This window comes from Leptonychotes weddellii, chromosome 7, assembly GCF_054177405.1.
Source record: "Leptonychotes weddellii isolate Sample4059 chromosome 7, ASM5417740v2, whole genome shotgun sequence".
NCBI classification, from domain to species: domain Eukaryota; kingdom Metazoa; phylum Chordata; class Mammalia; order Carnivora; family Phocidae; genus Leptonychotes; species Leptonychotes weddellii.
Genome location: NC_138375.1, coordinates 63,108,783 through 63,128,276, shown reverse-complemented (window position 1 = coordinate 63,128,276; position 19,494 = coordinate 63,108,783). Strand labels below are relative to the sequence as shown.

Below are 19,494 nucleotides of genomic sequence, written 5' to 3'. Positions count from 1 at the left end.
CTTGAAGATGGAGAAAGTGATGGCTTTTTAAGATGTCTGTCTCTTAACTCTGGGTGGATTTTAACCACGACCCTTGTCCTCTCGGTGATGGTATTGCTCTGGATCTGTTGTGCGACCGTCGCTACGGCTATGGAGCAGTATGTTCCCTCTGAGAAGCTGAGTATCTATGGTGACTTGGAATTTGTGAATGAACAAAAGCTAAACAGATACCCATCTTCTTCTCTTGTGGTTGTTAGATCTAAAGCTGAAGACCATGAAGAAGCAGGGCCTCTACCTACAAAAATGAATCTTGCTCATTCAGAAATTTAAGCTTTTTTCTTTTTTAAAGGAAGGGTAATAGACATCTAAATTTTCATTCCTCATAGAGCTTCTAAAGATGGTTTCATTGGATAGGACTTAAAAATCACTATAAAATGCAAATAAAGTTACCCAAATCTGTGAAGACTGTATTTGCTGTAACTTTATCTGTAATTTCTTTTCTAATAATTTAAGAGATGGATGTTTGGGATTGCATTTTTATTTTACTAATACCTGTAGCTATTTTATTATTTACATTGTTTTTGTTTGTTTTCTTTCTTAGCCACATTCTGTGAGCTGATCATTGCTGTTCCCCACCTCCTGCCATAATACTGTCTGTCTGTCACCTTAGTTAATAAACTGAATACTCCATAGGATTTGATGCTTTTGCTCAGAAAGGCCCACAACCTGTATTTTGAGATTTAGCAGGAAATGCCCTTTAATGACACTACACTTTCAGTTGTATTGACTGAAATCATTAAAATTTTATTTGAATAATAAAAAAAAAAAATTAAAATGTCATTTTCATTTAATAATATCCTAGATGAAGTAGTGAAAATTATTTTATTAAGTCTTAATTCTTGAATATACATCATTTTAATATTCTCCATGACAATACAAAAAGTACATATATAAAGTGCTTCTGCTGCATACCAAAGTATGATGCTGTCTTGAGGAAAGGCACTTCTGTCAATGAGTTGTGAGCAACTAGTCAGTGTTTTTCACAGAACACTATCTTTACCTGAAAGTACAACTAACAGACAAACTATCATTATTCAGACCCAAGTCTGAATAATGATCTGATCTTTAAAATGAATAAGATGAACCTGTCACTTCAAGGAAAATAATTTACCTGTATGTTGCCAATGATAAAACCCAAGGTTTCAAATAAAAATTAACATTTTGGAAAACTTGTACCTATGCTATGAGCTTGAAAGCTACCCAATATTCAAAGACTTTCCTAATGAGATTGTTGGTGTTGTTATGTATGTGATGTTTTTGTATTTGATAATGAGACGTGTCAACATTTGAAAGATCTGCATAACTCAGTGAACCAATATTTTCCAAATGATCAATACATGATGTTATAAAATCGTGCATGGGCTAAAGATCCCATTGAAATGCAAGACAGACCAGTGGATTTTAACTATTGATATAGTTGCCAATGCCACCTTGCAACTCATCTTAAGTACTTATCACTTGTTGAGTTTTGGTGTGGTATCAAAGAAGAATATCCACAACCATCTGAAAAGGCTACTAAAATATTTCTTCCTTTTCAACTATATATCTGTATGAGGCTGGATTTTCTTTGTATATTTTAACCAAAGCAACACACTGCAATGGTGAATGGAGAATCCAGATGTCTTATTAAACCAGACATTAAAGAGATGTGCAAAATGTGAAACAATGCCATTATACTCACTAATTTTAACTGTATTTTAATACAGCTATTTTAATTAAAATATGTATTTATAGTAACATGCCATAGGTTTATCATTTTTATTTTAAATAAGTTCATAATCATTTTTGATCATTATTGTTTATATTATTATTTGATACACATTTGCCTCAAAAAGAGGCAAAAAGGAAGGCAAGGACAACCATAAGTATAAGTGGTTGACATTTGTCTTAATGGTATAGGAGTGCTCTCTTCTCCTCTCTCAATTACTTGATAATTGATACTGAGCGTGAGATGACAGGTTATCTTTCTCAGGGGTATTTTATAAGTTAAGAGGAGATTCTTTTTTTTTTTTTCTTGAAGGAGGAGATTCTTAATGATAAAAAACTATATTTTTTCAAATAATTTTTAAAAATTTAAGTGTAGGTGACACAATATTACATTATTTTCAGGTGTACAACATAGTGATTCAACTGCTCTCTACATTATGCTATGCCCACCACAAGTGTAGCTGCCATCTGTCACCATGCAATGCTATTTCAATATCATTGACTATATTCCCTATGCTTGTGTCTTTTATTCCTGTGACTTACTCATTCCATACCTAGAAGCCTACATCTCCCCCTCCCCTTCACCCATTTTGCCCAGCTCCCACCCCTTAAAAATGTCTCTGTTTTATTTTTGAACAGGATAAATAAGAGTAGATATAACTCACATAGACAAAAGATTCCTGGGGTCCTTCAATAAGTTTTTAGTGTAAAGGAGCCTCGAGACTAAAAAGCTTGAGAATCATTGTCTTACAGCAACACCACTCTAAGACTAAGCCAAATAGACTATGGCATTACATATCTTACCTAAAATATTGAAGTACATTTGTGTATAAGTTCTTCCCTTGTGTTAATGTGTGTTTCACAGACTTATTGGTATAAAAAAGAACCTAGGATACTTCAAAACTTACTACTGATTTCTTTTTTAAAAAAATACATTGGGTCAGGGACGCCTGGGTGGCTTAGTTGGTTAAGCATCTGCCTTTGGCTCAGGTCATGATCCCAGAGTCCTGGGATCGAGCCCTGCATCAGGCTCTTTGCTCATCAGGAAGCCTGCTTCTCACTCTCCCACTCCCCTCCCCCTGCTTGTGCTCCCTCTCTCTCTGACAAATAAATAAATAAAATCTTTAAAAAAATGCTTGGGTCATGTCATATATACAAATTAATTTAGGAATTATGAACAGTAAGGCAGAGTGGGAAAGTATCTGACTTTAAAGCCAAATATAAACTTAAATCCTAGTTCAGCCACTGCTTTACTGTATTATCTTATACTTTTATACTCATGTTTAAATATACTTTTATTTAATCTCTTAGTTTTAATTTCCTTATTAAAAAATAAAGTTAATAATACAGACATTTCTTTATTTTAAAATAAAGATAACAACAGACCTCTGTGACTTGGAAGAAGAATTATGTTTAGATATTACTTAAAATATAGGCTAAAGTTCTGTAAGAATGAGACCAAAAATTACAGCAGTTCAAACAAGATAGTTTTTTCTATCTCTGCTAAAAGTCTAGTCAGTCCAGAATAACCAGATATTTCTGCACACAGAGAGCCAGAAGCCCAGGTACTTTTCATTGTGTTGCTTTTCCATTAGCTGGGTTCTTGTTGAATATGCATGGCCTAGCTAGTTTATGGACACATCTGCATTCCATTCAGTAGAAAAAGGGGGAGAGAGAGGTAATCTAGGATAAGAAATTTTTATTCAAGTGATACAGAAGTTACACATGTCATTCTGCCCACAGTTCTTTTGAAAAGAACGTAGTCACATGGCTACCTACCTGTAGGGTGGGCTGAGAAATAGTCTCAAGGTGGGAAACCATGTGCTTGTCTGAAAATCCATTACCACCGAAGAAGGAGAGACTACATTGAGAAACATCTATCAGTCTGCCATAGCTAATGTATGTTAAATACCTTGTATAGTACCTACTAATTCATAGGTGCTCAGCAACTGGTATCTATTTTTATTTTAATACTATACACAAGTATATGCTTTGTCAAATAAGTTAAAAGGCTAACAGAATGGTCTTCCGAGAGAGCTTTTCAGCAAAGCCAGATTTTTAAGTGGAAGAATGTTTGGTACAAATATGCTTTTCTTGGTTTAATATGAAGGCTCCTAGATTCAGGTTGCACTTCTTCCACATTGCTGCAATGTCAGAAATTTTTACCATTAGGGTCTAATTTCTTTGAATACACTGGGAGTGAATAACACATTGTTATTATGAGGTATTACTATCTGAGGATAAATTTATTAATTTCTTATCTCCTGTTGCACTCCTCTGTCTCTTTTGCTGTATTATAAAAATCTAGAAGAATTGATATGGAGAAGCAAAAATTTCCTAGTTGGGTACGAGAAGAGAGGAAACTAAGCAAGGAAAGCCAAAAACCTTCATTATAAAATCAGGGCAGATACCTGTCGGGATAAATGAGGGGCATAATTGATGAGTTTTAGTAGGAAAGGGAGCGAGTGTGGTTCTGACTCAGGGCCCAGCCCCGAGAGGGTATGTCTTTGTGAAAATGTAAGAGCATTAGGTGCTCCTGAGGGGAAGAAGGCAACAAAAAGGGGCACAAGAAGTGCTGATATCAAAGCAGCTATTTCACAATTTTTCCCAAGGCCAACCATACTTCAGAGACATGGCTGCAGCTTCATTTAGGTAGAGACAAATAAGGTATATGAAAACTCTCAGGGCTTCAAGCTTTTAAAAAGTTCGGTGCAATTTCTGGGCTTTTCAGTTATTTAATCAAGACAAGCAAGAGGGTTATAAATGCAACAACTTTGTGATTGAGATTAATGTGCTCAGAAGTTAACTCTTGTCTTCACAGGCAACTGAGAAGTGAACACTAGACATTAAACAGTCTCTAAATTAAATCTGCCTGATTGGTGGCCTAGAACAAAACATGGCTCCTGGAATTTAGCCTTTTCATGGTTGGCATCAGAGCTGGATTAAATAGTGGCCAGTTAGGACATTACCAACAGTTGCAATCTGTAAAGAGTGATGGAGCGTCACTAATAATGTAACAAAATGGGTAAACATGATGTGTTTTTTAACCAGAATTCCTTTTAGAATTTACTAGAAGAAATAGTTTGAGTGTGTTATATAGGGTTGATGTTAAACCAGCCAAAGAGTTTGCTTAGAACTCTTTCTGTCTTCATTTAAGCCTACACCTCAAAAGCTGAGAATAACATAATAGGTTATAGGTGTCCAGTTGTGCTTACATTTCAAAATGAAGTGCTAAGCCAGCATGCAAAGAAGGTTGATCAATTTTGCAGGCTCAGGCAAACATCTGAGGATATAAACAGGTTTGAGTTGAAGATGTTGGACAAGAGGGAATTTTTTGGAGGAAGTTGTTGGAGTATTATGGCTATCCCATCAGTGGCAGTGTTGGTAGTGGTAGGGTGTGCTTGTATCCACCTCGAGGAAGAGGAGCTTCAGGAAAACTACTTAGAAAATTTGACTTACATTCCTGAGGTTTGTAGCGAACAGACTGGAAGAGTATAAAAATAAGAGATTATAGATGGTTTGCTGCTGTCAAGTGGTTAAACATTCTCTAAGCAGCAGCAGGTGGGTAAGAGTCACAGGGTCATTATGGAAACTGCTAGGTAGGCTTGCTACACTTCCAGAGATTTGACTGGCAATGTGACAGTGAGCCCAGATGGATTCAGGTAGATTTTTACTACATGGCAAAAGCAAGGTCACCATGATGTCAGCTCCCATTTCTCTCTCCCACAGGACAAGGGTGGAGATGACACCAAATATGAGGAGTGGTAAGAGTAGTAGCCAGTCTGCTGCTAAGAAGCCAACTCTAAACTATAGCCAAGAAGTTTTATAGACTTACATAGAAGCCTACATCTGTACCAAAAGGAGGAAGGGGAGAAGTGGGTGGAAAGCCCTGCACTTAGCAGAAATTAGGAAGGTGGATGAGAAACGGTCTTGTGGTCTTGTGGCAGTCTCTCACAAGACAGGAAGGCAGATGAGAAACTGCATTGGGCAGCTCTTCACAAGGTTGCTTATCTCCCCCTTGCTCTGGGAGGAATAACAGGGCATTTAGCCAAGTCTTGAATCAGACTGGTCAAGTCTTGCTATGTGGCCTACACAGAGAACAAGGCTGTCAGGGTGCTGTAGTAAAGCTGTCTCCCAAGTCAGCCTTGATATGTTGGATAAAAGAAGGCTGCATTAGGAGTGGCTGCTTTGGATTGTGCCTTAAAAGACAGACTGGAGGATGGCTACAATCCCAACAGTGGGACTACTATATTGGAAGGACGTTTCTTTTTTAAAGATTTTATTTATCTACTTGAGAGAGAGAGAGAGATAGCAGGAGAGAGCATGAGCGGGGGTGGGGGGAGGGGTGGGGGCAGGAAGAGGGAGAAGCAGGCTCCCTGCTCCGTGGGGCTCAATCCCAGGACCCCAGATCATGACCTAAGCCAAAGGCAGACGCTTAACCGACAGAGCCACCCAGGTGCCCCTGGAAGGAAATTTTAATTACTGATATTGTGCTTTGCCTAGAAGTTCCTGGAGGACTTTTAAAAAACATTATCTACAAATGAACATAAATGCTAAGATTTCATCCACTGGCAAGGAAGGAACTAGCTCACAGGAAGGATTTAAGGGACAGTGAGGAAAAGAATTACACTGTTTTCTCTTTGTATCATATTGGGCTCTACTTTTTTTACTATCAAAGCTATATCAAGAAGTATGCATGAATAATAGCAGATGGTGACTTAAAAACCTAGGTGGGTATCCCTCTGCTTCGTGGGGGATGCAAGTCTGGGCTGGAATTGAATTGCTTAAAGAAATAGAGGAAGGACTGAGGCTGCCCCCCTCCTTTTCTACCCCCTCAACTCAAATAAAATAATATTTAAGAAATATAGATTTGAAGGCATGCCAAATTATTAGTCCGTTTGTGACAGCACATAAATTGGTCCAACCCTGGACCACTTCCTAGTTAGACTAAGAATCAGTCCAGTCTCAATGGAGGTAAATCTAAGTGGAATAGATTTGCAATAACAAGAGGTGGAACACTTCCTTTTCCAAGCCTCGCTGCCTTTACAAACAATTCACTTGGGCTTTCAAGAGCTCACTAGAGAATAGTATTGTCTTCCTGGATAGGCCACAGTTCCAATACAGAGATGGTTTATGTTTTATCATTAGGACAGACCCAGCAAGTTTAGTATCCAGAAAGTTTCAGTGTTTTTGAAAATATGAAACAACTTTTGTATGTAACTGCAGGTTTCATATGAAGATACGGTTAACATGCTTTCAAAAGATAATTTTTTTAAACAAAGAGAAGAATTTGTTATAATCAGACACCATTCAATGGTTCTTAGCTCTGAAAAACTTGTCCCTAGGGAAACACTGGTGGATGATTCATGACTGAATGAGAACTAGAGCATTAGACCACTAAAAATAGTGCTTAAGGTTCTTGTCATTGTTCTAGTGACCAATCAGAATGTTATTCTCTTCATTTCATATAGCCAATATAAATATTCAACCTTTGTTTTCTAAATGCCAAGACTAATACACCTCTAAACAAATAGATGGTGGCACTCAGATTTCATAGAATGAAAGAACTAAAAAGAGCCTGGTGTAATTTTTTGGTTCATCCAAGTGAATGTCCCTAAATCAGGAATTTTCATGTATTTTGGGGACATCCTACACTTAATTCAGAGAATCAGAAAGGGCATTTTTAAATACCCACACTTAGTTTAACTAACTTTAAAGTGATGTGCTTTAATATACACTTAGCAAGATGATCAGGTGTAATAAAATAAAGCAAATAGTGAAGGTATCTTCCGTCCAAAAGGTTGGGTCTTAGCACCCAAAACCTGTCAGAGTAGAAAGTTGTCTACATATAGTTTTCAGAAATGGAGAGCCGATAGGTTCACTCAGCAACCCATTTCAGTAATGTATTCCATGTATGTTGGATAAGCAGATAATCCCCATGACAGATATTTTGTCTAGTGTCCCAAGTACTAAATGAAAGAGACATCATATATTTCATATGAATATGATGGAGATAAATAGAATTTTGTTTAGAGTAGAATGACTCAAGGCAACTACCACATTCTTATAACTGGGGGTGAATGGGGCAGGATGGTGATGGTTGGACAAGGGGCAGGTAAAAGGGTTCCCATCAACTTGTGCTCACAAAGGTAGAGTTTTCTACACATAACATCCATTCAAAACTTACACACTACTACTAAAGCAAAACTCAAGAGAATCCCTTCCTTTCCTTATCTCTAATGTCAAATATTGCCTGTGTGTTCCTTTCAAGGGTGTCCTTGGTGCTAATTTAAATATTACTGTTCCTATGTGTTCCTACCTGGATAGTTGGTTCTGGATCCGCACCCACTTGGATGGCTCAGGACCTCTTCCCACTTGGAAACAATGACAAAGATAAGCACAAAGAATCATACGGACCTCTCCCCAAATAAAGGCTATTCCTCATTGTCACTGCAAGGTGTTTGTAATCCATCTTATCACCTATCATCATACTCACAGTCTTTGTACAGTCCCAGCTGTATTTCTCCAGGGATCCTGTGGGTTTCCCTGTTGAATCTTCCTTAGATGTTTACATTCTGCTCTCTGCACCAAACCCTCATAGAACTGTCCTCCGACTTCCAAAAGAAATGCAAACTCACTATCATGATTTTTGGAGTTTCCCTGAATATCTGTGGGATCACAGGAAAGGATCACTTTGTACACCACACAGCATTTTAGTGCCATCTGTCTGGACTCCTGGGTTGCTTCTGCTTTCTCAGCCTTTCTTCTAGTTGTCATTGGCTGCCTTTTCAAAGCCTGTGTTACTGCCATGTGATACTCTCTGTCCAGCACGGAGCCCCCAGGTTAGTTGTAGAATCCTTCAGACCCGTTTTGGCTTATTCTCAATACCCCTTTCTTTTGTTAGTAGTGCCTAGATTTTCCTTCTCATACCCACTGCATGCCATTTTGGGCAAACTGTCAATCAAGGTGCCCTGGAGTCCCTGGTAGAAGGGCCTTAGGACCTAAGCTGGCTAATCAGCTGTTCTACCCCAGGATTTGAATCACCTGGAGCTGATTCATCCACACAGTTGCAGCCCCAAGAAACTGCTTATTTTCTTTCTAAAGCCTTTCCTTCAATTCTTTCACCTATGCCACTTATTTCTTTTCTACTTAAATCACTAGATCTGCAACCAAAGGGTCCCAAGTGATACCAAAATATTGTCTACTTTCTTGCCTCAATTGCGTTAGAAAAAGCATTTTTTCTGGAATTCTGGTAAATATTTTTTTCAACTTGTTATATAAATACCACAAAAATTCTCACAGTTTCCAAATCTTGTAGGTCTTTTTCTTTCTTTCTTTCTTTTTTTTAAAGAAGGGTAAGAAGAGAGAGAAAGCTCTTTCAACTATTTCTGATGGATTTTTCAGGGGCACAAGGGAAGGTCTGAAGTTGATACACAAACTACAGGCCAATACACTTAAAGTAGCCCACAGAGGCTTTAGTATTTGTCCAATATGGGCTGAGATGTGCAACTGAGATGTGTTCTAAAAGCATAATTCACTGAATGATGGAAAGATTTTTCTGGAAGTTAAACAGTGGTCTGAATGTAATTATTCTTTTATTTGAGGACTTAGACTGCTGGCACTTATTGTGGTGTATAGTCTTCCTATTTGTCATGTGATTAATCAGAACAACTTAACTGTACCTTCTACTCAGCTAGGAAAATGTATTGTTAATATGTTAAATATTTTATTGTCCTAGATCTCTTTCTATATAACTAGAACTCTGAGTAGAAATTATCAATCAGGTTAACAATCAGGAAAATCAAGTTCAAAGAAGATATTATGCAGTTCTCATCAAATGATCATCCAGTGTTTCTTGCAAATGTTAGAATTCTAAGCCAGAGTTTCATTTGGTCTTGCATCGAAAATAGAGAAATTTAACAGTATTGTTGGTCTGGCAGGTATCTTTAAGAAAATATTTCAGAGAAAAGAGATGTTTAGGAGACAAATATTTACATATGAGATATGGTTAGATGTAAATGGTGAGATAGTTATGAGATGGAGCAGGTTATTTGTGTTTTCACATACGGTAAAAGGCACACTATGAGGAAAAATTATTATATAAAGTATGATGTTCTCAATAAAAATGGAAATTTCTTTGAACTATACTTTAAGTTGGTCTGATATTGTCATTGATTATTTTGACTGCAACAGAAGTGAGTTTTTCAGACTTAAGGCATTCTAAAGTGGTCTATAGGTTGCCATGGAAACTCCCCAAAATGTATTCTTACACCATTTGGGGGGCATTTCCACTGTACCGGATTGACAAGTGCCTGATAGAGAAAGACTGTTCAGTTGGTGCCTTACCAGAGTAGTTTTGGATTGGACCTCAGAGGAAAAGATAATTATTAGAATGTATATGTTACATTGCATTTTCCAAACTCTTTTAGATACTCGGGTTTGGCATTCCTTACATTTATGAAGTAGGTCAGTATTATGATTGCCCTCTTTATTTAGCTAAGAAAACAATGAATTGTGGGCCTAGAAAGCAATTTTAGGCAGGGCTATAATTAAGCCATCAGGAATAAATCGTCCAGCATTTTATTCTGAGAAATTTCTAGCTTATTCACAACATCCTTGCTGAAAATAATTTTCCTTTATTCTTCAGTCTATATCTTTCCAAGTAAAATTCAAGTACATTTATTAACAACAATAACAATAAATAATATGATTTCCATGTATTGAACAGTGGGTATGTGCTAAGTACTAAACTCTTTTTGTACATTACATTACTTTTTCTCTCACAGAGTTCTGTGAAGTAGTTGTTATTGCCATTTACAGAAGAGGAATCTGACTCTGAGAGGTTAATTAACTTGTCCAAGTTCTCTATTAAGTGACAGACGCAGAATTTGAAACCAGATCTGTTTGACTCCTAAGCTTGAGTGCTTAATCATTTTGCCACACTTCCTGTTGCCATTTTACATTTACACCTAACATGCATTTGTTTTGCCCAGCACTGTAGAAGTATCATATATGTAAACATGCTTTCGAAGTAGTAGTGACTAAAAAAACAGAAGTTCTGGGGTCAGAGAGCTTTGGGTTCAAACCGAGACAGAAGTGGTTTGTAGCTACTGCTCTCTGATTATTGGAAGGATTTCATGAGATCCAATGACAATGCCAGCCTCAGGGCTTGGTGCAGGGCCACAGAAGAGGCAGTCAACCCATTCCAACTCTCACAAAGAAGAGTTGTTCTCACCTGATCCATTCCCCTCACTTCAACTAGTTAGCATTTCCAAAATGCAAATGAACATTCATTCACTCACTCCTTCATTCCTTCACTCAAAAAATGCTTACTGAATTCTTCCTCTCAGACACTGTCTTAAGTGCTGCTGATATAATAGTACAGACAAAACTCTAGCTCCTTTAGTGCCATTTTCCTTCAAAGATCCCGCATTACTTACAGGATAATATTCACATCCCTTATCAGGGAACGATTAGTCATTGTTGACTAGGCCTCTCTAATGGAGGGGTTACCATAGCGTCTGAAGGGAACAGGAGGCCTGCGCTCACCATAGCACATACCTCTGTGAATTGTGTAAGACTGCTGAATCACAGACCTGTACCTCTGAAACAAATAATACATTATATGTTAAAAAAAAGAAGAAGAAGAAGAAGATAGCAGGAGGGGAAGAATGAAGGGAGGGAAATCGGAGGGGGAGACGACCATGAGAGACGATGGACTCTGAGAAACAAACTGAGGGTTCTAGAGGGGAGGGGGGTGGGGGGATGGGTTAGCCTGGTGATGGGTATTAAAGAGGGCACGTTCTGCATGGAGCACTGGGTGTTATACGCGAACACCGAATCATGGAGCACTACATCAAAAACTAATGATATAATGTATGGTGATTAACATAACATAATAATAAAAAAAAAAGAAAGAAAGAAATAGGAGGCCTGCAATGATGGGGGAAGCTAGGGAGGATGTGATAGACCTGTAAAGAAGACAAGAGACTGAAGGCCCTGCAGGACCATGGACTGCACTTCAGGAAGTGTGGATTCTGGCTCCAGCCCGGAGCTCTGTGTAAGTCCTTCTCTTCTCTGCCTTGGCTCCCCATGACTTTCTAAGCACCACGAGGGCAGGATTGTGGCACTCTTACCTGTGTATCCCTACTGCCTGCGCCTGTCCTGGCACATCGTAAGAGTTTAATAAATGTTCCAACACAACAGTCCTAAGCATCTGTAGAAATTTAAGTTTCTAAATCCACTTTGGGAAAGATTTTTCTCTTCCGCAAATGAGGCTATATAGATCCTTGCAACACGAAGTGTGGCCCACCGATTCACAGCATTGGCTATACCTGGGAACTAGTTCAAAACAAAGAATCCCAGGCCTCACCCAGAATAATTGACTCTGAGTCTGCTTTTTAACAAGATCCTCAGGTAATTTGCATGCACATTAACGTCTGAGATGCAATGCACCAGATAATTTTTATAACTGATTAATAATTTTAAGGTAAAATATAAGCAACTCTATAATACTACTCCAGTAGTGCCTGCTGTTTTCATACAAATATCACGGGACAAATGTAAGGCCAGGGCCTCAATAAGCTGCAACAGGATAGACTCTGAAATCCTGTGAACCGCCGTGGAAATTTTGGCACCCAAGAGAGAAGGACTTTATAGCTCCTGACAAAGTTAGGAGGCTGTGAACAGAACATATTGCATTTGTCAACCTGGAAACATTAAAGAAAGTTTGTTCTTTTGTGCAATCATTTAGCAATAAGGTAAGGCTTGCCAGCTAGATTTATTGGGATATTGGATTTTATTTTTCTTGTATCGAATAATATTTTTGACATTGTTTATGTCTAAATAAATCTGTCTTCTATTTTACATCACCCTGTTGTATTGCTGCTTACAGATAAAGGGTTCAGGTAGCATAATTTGCTTTGCCCTTGGGATACACTGCCATACATTAAAACCCAATCACATGGTGACTACAGCAGAGAATTTCAATGTGTTCTGAAAAGCTGCACAGAAATGGTGAATGAATAAAACTCAATGAGAAGATGTGGTTTCTGGTCTTGCTTTATCTAGTCTGTGTCTGGCAGGCACTGATTATCAGCAGATTCAAGCTCAAAGATGGTAATTTCATTGTAAAATCTATGCCCTAAATGTCCTACATATGATCTAGTCCTTGCAAACAGCCGCTTTGTAACACCCATGGCTTTATGCCCATCAATATCTATATGATTTTTATTATTTTTATGGGGTGTGTGTGTGTGTGTGTGTGTGTATATACAAGACTTGAACCAGTAAGCAATAGCGAAAACACAAAAATACAATCAGATTAGAGTTTAAAAATAACTTAAAAATTTTGCAAAGGAAATAGTGACTATTGTATGGTATGTTAATGTAGGCCCTTCTTCGTGCTTATAAAAGTAGTAGAAATGTACTGTCATTTTGAACAGGCAGGATAAAATATGTCCATTTGTGTTACAGTCTTTATCCATTAGTCTGCTTTATGATTTTATTTCATGTTCTCATTGTTCCAAAGCAATTTTCCAGATTGAATCTTAAAAGGATTATAAACCACAAAAGTCACTTTAAATTCTACATGGAGTTAATACACCTACTGCAATTCTGTGCATTTGTCTTTTAAAATTTTATAAAGAAATTTGTTGACACTTTCCCTTTCACTGGTTTCTTACAATATATTTTGTGTGAAAATTTGTCAAACACTGATGCCTATCTTATCTGATGTTTTAAAACATGCTAGCCAATCAGCATAATTTCAAATGTCAAATATGATAGTTTTAAATTTTTTCTACATTAAAATACTTGTACATGTATTTGATACTTTATCTTCATTCCCTCTGATAATATATTTTCAAGGATGTTTTTCTCTATTTTTGTTAACATTTTAAGAATCTGTATGGCATGACAGTAACTACTTAAGGGGAAGATAAGATTTCTTTCTTTTTTGGAGTGTGCTACTGTGATGTGTAGGAACTAAAGCCCAGCTAGTTTTTCTTCCCTAGTTCCATGCTGGCTTATTGTAACCGGACAAGGTAACATTTGTTGTAAGGTGTATGTAACCTAACGTTAACCGTGTGCTCTAAAGTGTTTAGCTACCAAGTGGATTCCTTAGTAAGACCAAATTTTTTTTTGTCACTGAAGTGTTCTGAGCTATACCTTGATGTTTAAAAGAGAACTGTTGGTTAATACGACTCTCACCATCTAGGATCTACTTTTTAAATCTTCTATCCCCTGTAGTTATCAACTGCATGTACCAGGCCTCTAGAAACTAGTAGTTAAACTGAACCAACTGGATGGGAGTAACTATGTATAGGGCTTGTTTTCCAAAGAAGAGCGTTGTTTAGAGTAGTGAAATTCTAAGCCTATTTAGGCATGTTGTAAAGCTGTTCAAGAAGTAACTCAGTAAGTTCTGTAAGTGGAAATGTAGTGCTCAAGTCACATTCTGCTTTAAAAGGCTGTAACAAATACAAACAAATTAAAAAAAATACTACCTCAAACTGGAATCATTTGGTGATGCAACATAAATAAATAAAAGCTTAAGTTCAGAAAATAGTCATTGGAGATTGTTGGTTTTTGTTTTTGTTTTTTTCTCTCCTGGGTCTCTCTTTCTGACAAAAGGATGGTTTTATCTTTCCTTTCCACTCTAAAAAGGACCCACAGTTGATAGCATTGGGGAATGTAACAGATCAGCCTTCTTAGCACCTCTGAAAGAATCTATGTTTGAAATGGAAGGAGGAAAATAAAAGAGTAATGAATCCTTCTATCTAGAGAAATAAGAGCAGGTGTAATAGTTCTTCAGCAGACCCAAAACATTTAGGCAAGTTGGCGAAGAGAGGCACTAATTTTTCCATTAGAAATTTAGCCTTTTCAGGGAGTCTGGGTAGCACAGTCGGTAAGTTTCTGACTCTTGGTTTCAGCTCAGGTTGTGATCTCAGGGTTGCAAGATAGAGCCCCTTAAGGAGCCCTGTGTCGGGCTCTATGCTCAGTGCAGTGTCTGCTTGATATTCTCTTCTCCTTCTGCCCACACCCCCCCAAATAAATAAATAAATCTTAAAAAAAAGAAATGTAGCCTTTTCAAAAAGAAACGAGTAGTTGCTGGTATCTCCTTCAATTATTCTCCTTTTCATAATTCAAGTATAGGAAATGGTTCTTACTTTTTGTCTGAGATCCCAGTGTAAGAGCTCAGACCAGGTATACCTGGAGGATTCAGCCATGCCCAGGAGGCAAGTGGATTTCTCAGAAGTAATAGAGGTGCCTCATGGGAATAACATCACTGGGAATAGGTGAAGAACAGAAGCTTCATGGGAAGGAATTCACTCGAAGGAATAAGAATTAAAGGAGACACATCACCTCTAAAGACAAATTTTACTTGAAATAGTTCATGTGTGTCATCCAGCTTTTGCTCTGGCCCTGCATCCACTCCTTTCTATTCTTGGGATTCGTTAAATTTGCAGAATAGCCCAGAAAGCACGAGATAGCCCTGCTTCTGACCTATGGTACAGAGGGGCACACAAATGGAGTATAAGGTATTTTATCCTCTTCAGTGACACTAGTATTGGGTGACGGTGAGGTATGAAATAGACCACTGGCTATGAGTTCAAAGTAGCAACAAACTCTGCCTTTGTTGTAGACAAAGGTCATGTCATGTAGCCACTGTTAGAGGTAGATGAGGCCAACAGAGCTTCTGTCTCATTTTAGAGCTACATGTTTACATCTCTTACCTGATAGTCAGTTTGTTGAATACAGAGATATAATGAATTAGATAAATATTCAATCTGCACTAATATTTTACATGAGGAATAGGTGGACTTTAAGCATGGCCAGTCCATTATAGATTTCTTTTATACTCTATTACCCTTGGAAAGAAACTTATCAGGAATAGTGTTAGTTTATTTGTGATTTTATTGGCTTGCATTTAGCTTTCAACTTAAAAGATAGCAACCAGCCTTAGGCAAAATGTAGACATCTGGTTATCGATACAGTATTTGCACATTAAAACTGCTGTGAGAGTCAGGGTTGGTAGAAATGATCTGTAGCTAAAAATTAAAGATTTCCAGCAGAGTAAAACAGAGTTGTGATCTATCCTCCTCCCTCTCCTTCTTTTTAACTTTTAATTATCTAACACCACTTTTGGAGGGGTTTACTGTAGTCCATGTAAGAGGGTACACTTCTCTGTTAGTATTGGGAACAAGCAATTATCAATTTCCAAATTAACACTCCAGTTGCCTGACACATGCTGGAAGTGGGCTTTTACCCTTTCTTGGAATAGGTGATTCCAATTCTTCCAGTCTCTCTGATGGCCTTTTTCACACCAGTGCTACTAATGGTATCCAAATAAATCCCAACAGATTACATGACTAAAGAGGCAATGTTTGGGACATGATTACCCAATTAAGTATTTTTACTTGATAAAAGGTCTCTCTAAATAGGAAAAACTGAGCTTATTTTGTACTTTGGATTTGTACCTACTAAAAAATACATTGTTTTTATCAGACACTAATCCAGGGACAGAATATAACTCGGTTGCTTAGAAAGAAAAAAAAAGAAAGAAAAAGGTAAAATTTGGGCAGTTGTAAAAATAACCTTTTTGATGAGTTTCCACAAAATATATTAACAAAATTTTTCTAGAAATGTGAATATTTGGTCAAAATCTTGAATTTACTACTCACTTTCCTATATTCCCACACTGTTCTACACATGTTCACAATTCAAAATTGCCCTTTCTCCACAGGACAAACATAAGGGTATTCAATTTTTTCACTTCCTGGTATGGATAGTGAGTTGACCAAAAGTGAAGATCTGCCAGGATCATGCAATTGCCCTTCACACTTCTCTCATTCTCCATTGCCCAGCTGCCAATGTGAGAGCTAATGCCAACATGCCAGTCCCAGGAATACTGAGAGGCAAGTCTCTGCAAGTAGGGAGACGGTGAAGAGAGTTGCTCCTACCCAGGACACTCAGGAGAGCATGTGGTTGGCATCCACAGTTAGGACACCTGAGCTCACTTTGTTTTGTAAGGTGGGCTTCAAGGGAAGTCAGTTCACATTAATGTAAGAACGTCATTCTTTACCAATTAGCAGTGGCCTCATTTCATTTAGCATTTGAGAACAAGTTTGTAAATATCTTCCAGGAGACAGAAGCATGTACTACAGAATTCTCCATGGCAGAAACCACTGAATAGACAACAATTTGATATCCATCTCCTAGAGGCATCATCATGCTCGGCCTTGTTCAGGGCTAGATGGCTCTCAAAATAGTATTTCAGTAGAGGTAGCATTTTAGAGCTAGGATGGGAAGGATGCTAGATCTTATTTGGTTCTATCTCCTTATTTCACATCTGAAGAAACTAAAGTCCACAGAGGCTGTCTATGTGCTGAGAATTAAATAAGATAATTCAAGTAGGTTGCTTACTGCACTGCCTAACACATAAGTGTTCAACAAATATTGTTAGTGTGGTGATCCTTAATTTGCTTTCTCTTTGGTGCGCCTGGGTGGCTCAGTCATTAAGTGTCTACCTTCGGTTCAGGTCATGATCCCAGGATCCTGGGATCGAGCCCCACTTCGGGCTCCCTGCTCCGTGGGAAGCCTGCTTCTCCCTCTCTCACTCCCCCTGCTTGTGTTCCCTCTCTCTCTGTCTCTCCCTCTGTCAAAAAATTAAAAAAAAATTTGCTTTCTCTTTAAACATACATCATATATATATAAAATGAACTTCTTTTAGATCTAGTCAGTTACATGGATGTATCACTATTTTTTAAATAGTTATCAATCAATGGACATTTAGGTTATTTCTAATTTTTTTTCCTTTTCAAACAATGTGCAACAAACAATCTTAAATATGTATCTTTCCAAACACATGTATTATTTCCTATAGGTTATATCTGAGAAGTGGTATTGTTAATTGTGTACATTTAGATTTTAAAAACTATTGCCAATATTTTTCTAGGGCTATTTTACTAATCTCTACTCCATCAACCACATATAGGAAGATCTCCCCACGACCTTGCCTGCATTGGCTATGATTAGCCATTTAAAGTAGAAGGTTAAAAAAATGATAATTTATTATTGTTTTAATTTGCATTTTTACTATTAAGATAGAGCCTCTTTCCATGTTTGTGCAAACATTTGCATTTTTCTGTTTATTTCCTACCATATCATTTGCTTATTTTTCCACGGAGTGTCTTTTTCTTACTGATTTGTAGAAGTTATTTATTCAACAAATTCTAATTGAGTGTCTGTGTGTGCCATATGTTGTTCTTGCACTGAGGATATAGCAGTGAACAATGGTTACCATTTATTGAACACTTAAAATAAACCAACATCAAGCTAAGTGATTCTGACAAAAATACTATGAGCTGAGTAATGTTGTTATCCCCTTTGGGCCATTAAACTGAGATTTGGAGAGGTTATATGACTTGTCTGGGGTCATGTAGTTTGTAAATGGCAGAGCCAGAATGTCAACCCAAGGTTGATTAAATTTCTTCAGGATACCAGGAACTCTGGATGAGGATAGACCCAAGAACTTAGGCAGAGGGAAGGTGGCCTGGGAGACAAAGTTCCCTGCAGCACAAGTACCTCAGTTTAAAATGCATTCTAAGAACCATTAGGGAGTAATGCTGAGGATGGCCAATTAAGGACATTAACTCTTTGTTACAAGTGTCACAAATATTTCCCCCAGTTCTGCTGCTTGCGAAGGGTTTTTGGAGTTCTTGAAAAATTTTAGCACAGATGAAATTAAAAGATTATGTCATCATATCTGTCAGTTATTTTCCTTCATAGTTTCTGGATTTTGTTTCTTATTTGGAAAGGTATCTCCCAAATACAGATTTTCAAAATTTATCTAATATTTCATTTTAATACTTTATGACTTCAATTTTTATTCTTGGATATTTAATTCATATGGCATTTATTTTGGGGCTGAATGTAACCTCAAATAATCCAAATAAACCTTTCTCTAAGTAGAAATGAACTTCATCTCATTCACTGCCTTTATTACTTGTAGTCGTTAATTTATTTGTTGCTTAAAGGATTTCAGGTAGAGAGAAGGATATATAAAGGGATTAATAAAAAGTATACTTGAAAGGATTTTGATATTTCAGTTGCTTTTGAGATTTTAATGTGTCTTTCTATAGCTGAGCACACTAGTGAGCAAATGTAGAAAAGGCCAACAATCAGCAACAGGTTGATTTCTTCTTGGACCAGTACGGTGGAAGAGAAAGAATTTGGACTTTGGGATCAGACAACCTGAATTTAAATCCTACTTACATTACTTATTAGCCCAGTGACTATTAGCAATTATTTAAGCTCTATGAAATTCACTGTCCTTGTCTGCAAAAAGGGAGTGGGAAATATCTAACTTGTAAAATATCCACCTTATTGATCACCTTAAAGGTTAAGATAATGTATGTGGGTGGTGGGGAGATCCATTCAGTACTTGGCCAATAATTGGTTCTCAATAAATACTAGTTTTAGTTATGTTTACTATATTTATTGTCATGTTACATGTGATTCAGAAATTTGTCTCCTAATCTACCTGATGTCCTTGACATTAGACAAGAACATCAACGATTATATACTTAATCAAATAAATGGTTTCATACATACATTTCTCTTTTAAGTGATGGAAAAATCTATAACATCTTAAAAGTTCTGGTGCTGTGAACAATTAGCCTAGTTGACATGCATGTAACAAATGTTAAGGGAGGAACCCATTAGAAGAGGGACATCAGCTAAGTGGTG

At 37.3% G+C, this 19,494-nt stretch overlaps 1 protein-coding gene and 1 long non-coding RNA gene across 2 annotated transcripts in view; one reads left to right on the top strand and one right to left on the bottom strand.

Annotated features, from left to right (window-relative positions):
• LOC102728077 (transmembrane protein 59-like) overlaps window positions 1–449 on the top strand; it is a 1,878-nt gene extending 1,429 nt beyond the window's left edge. Inside the window, 1 exon segment of the mRNA XM_081826469.1 lies at window positions 8–449. Coding sequence (XP_081682595.1) covers window positions 8–309 — 302 coding nt within the window. The 3' untranslated portion in view covers window positions 310–449.
• Window positions 1–19,494, bottom strand: part of LOC145722630 (uncharacterized) — a 172,449-nt gene that overhangs the window by 76,565 nt on the left and 76,390 nt on the right. The gene's annotated exons all lie outside the window — the stretch shown is intronic.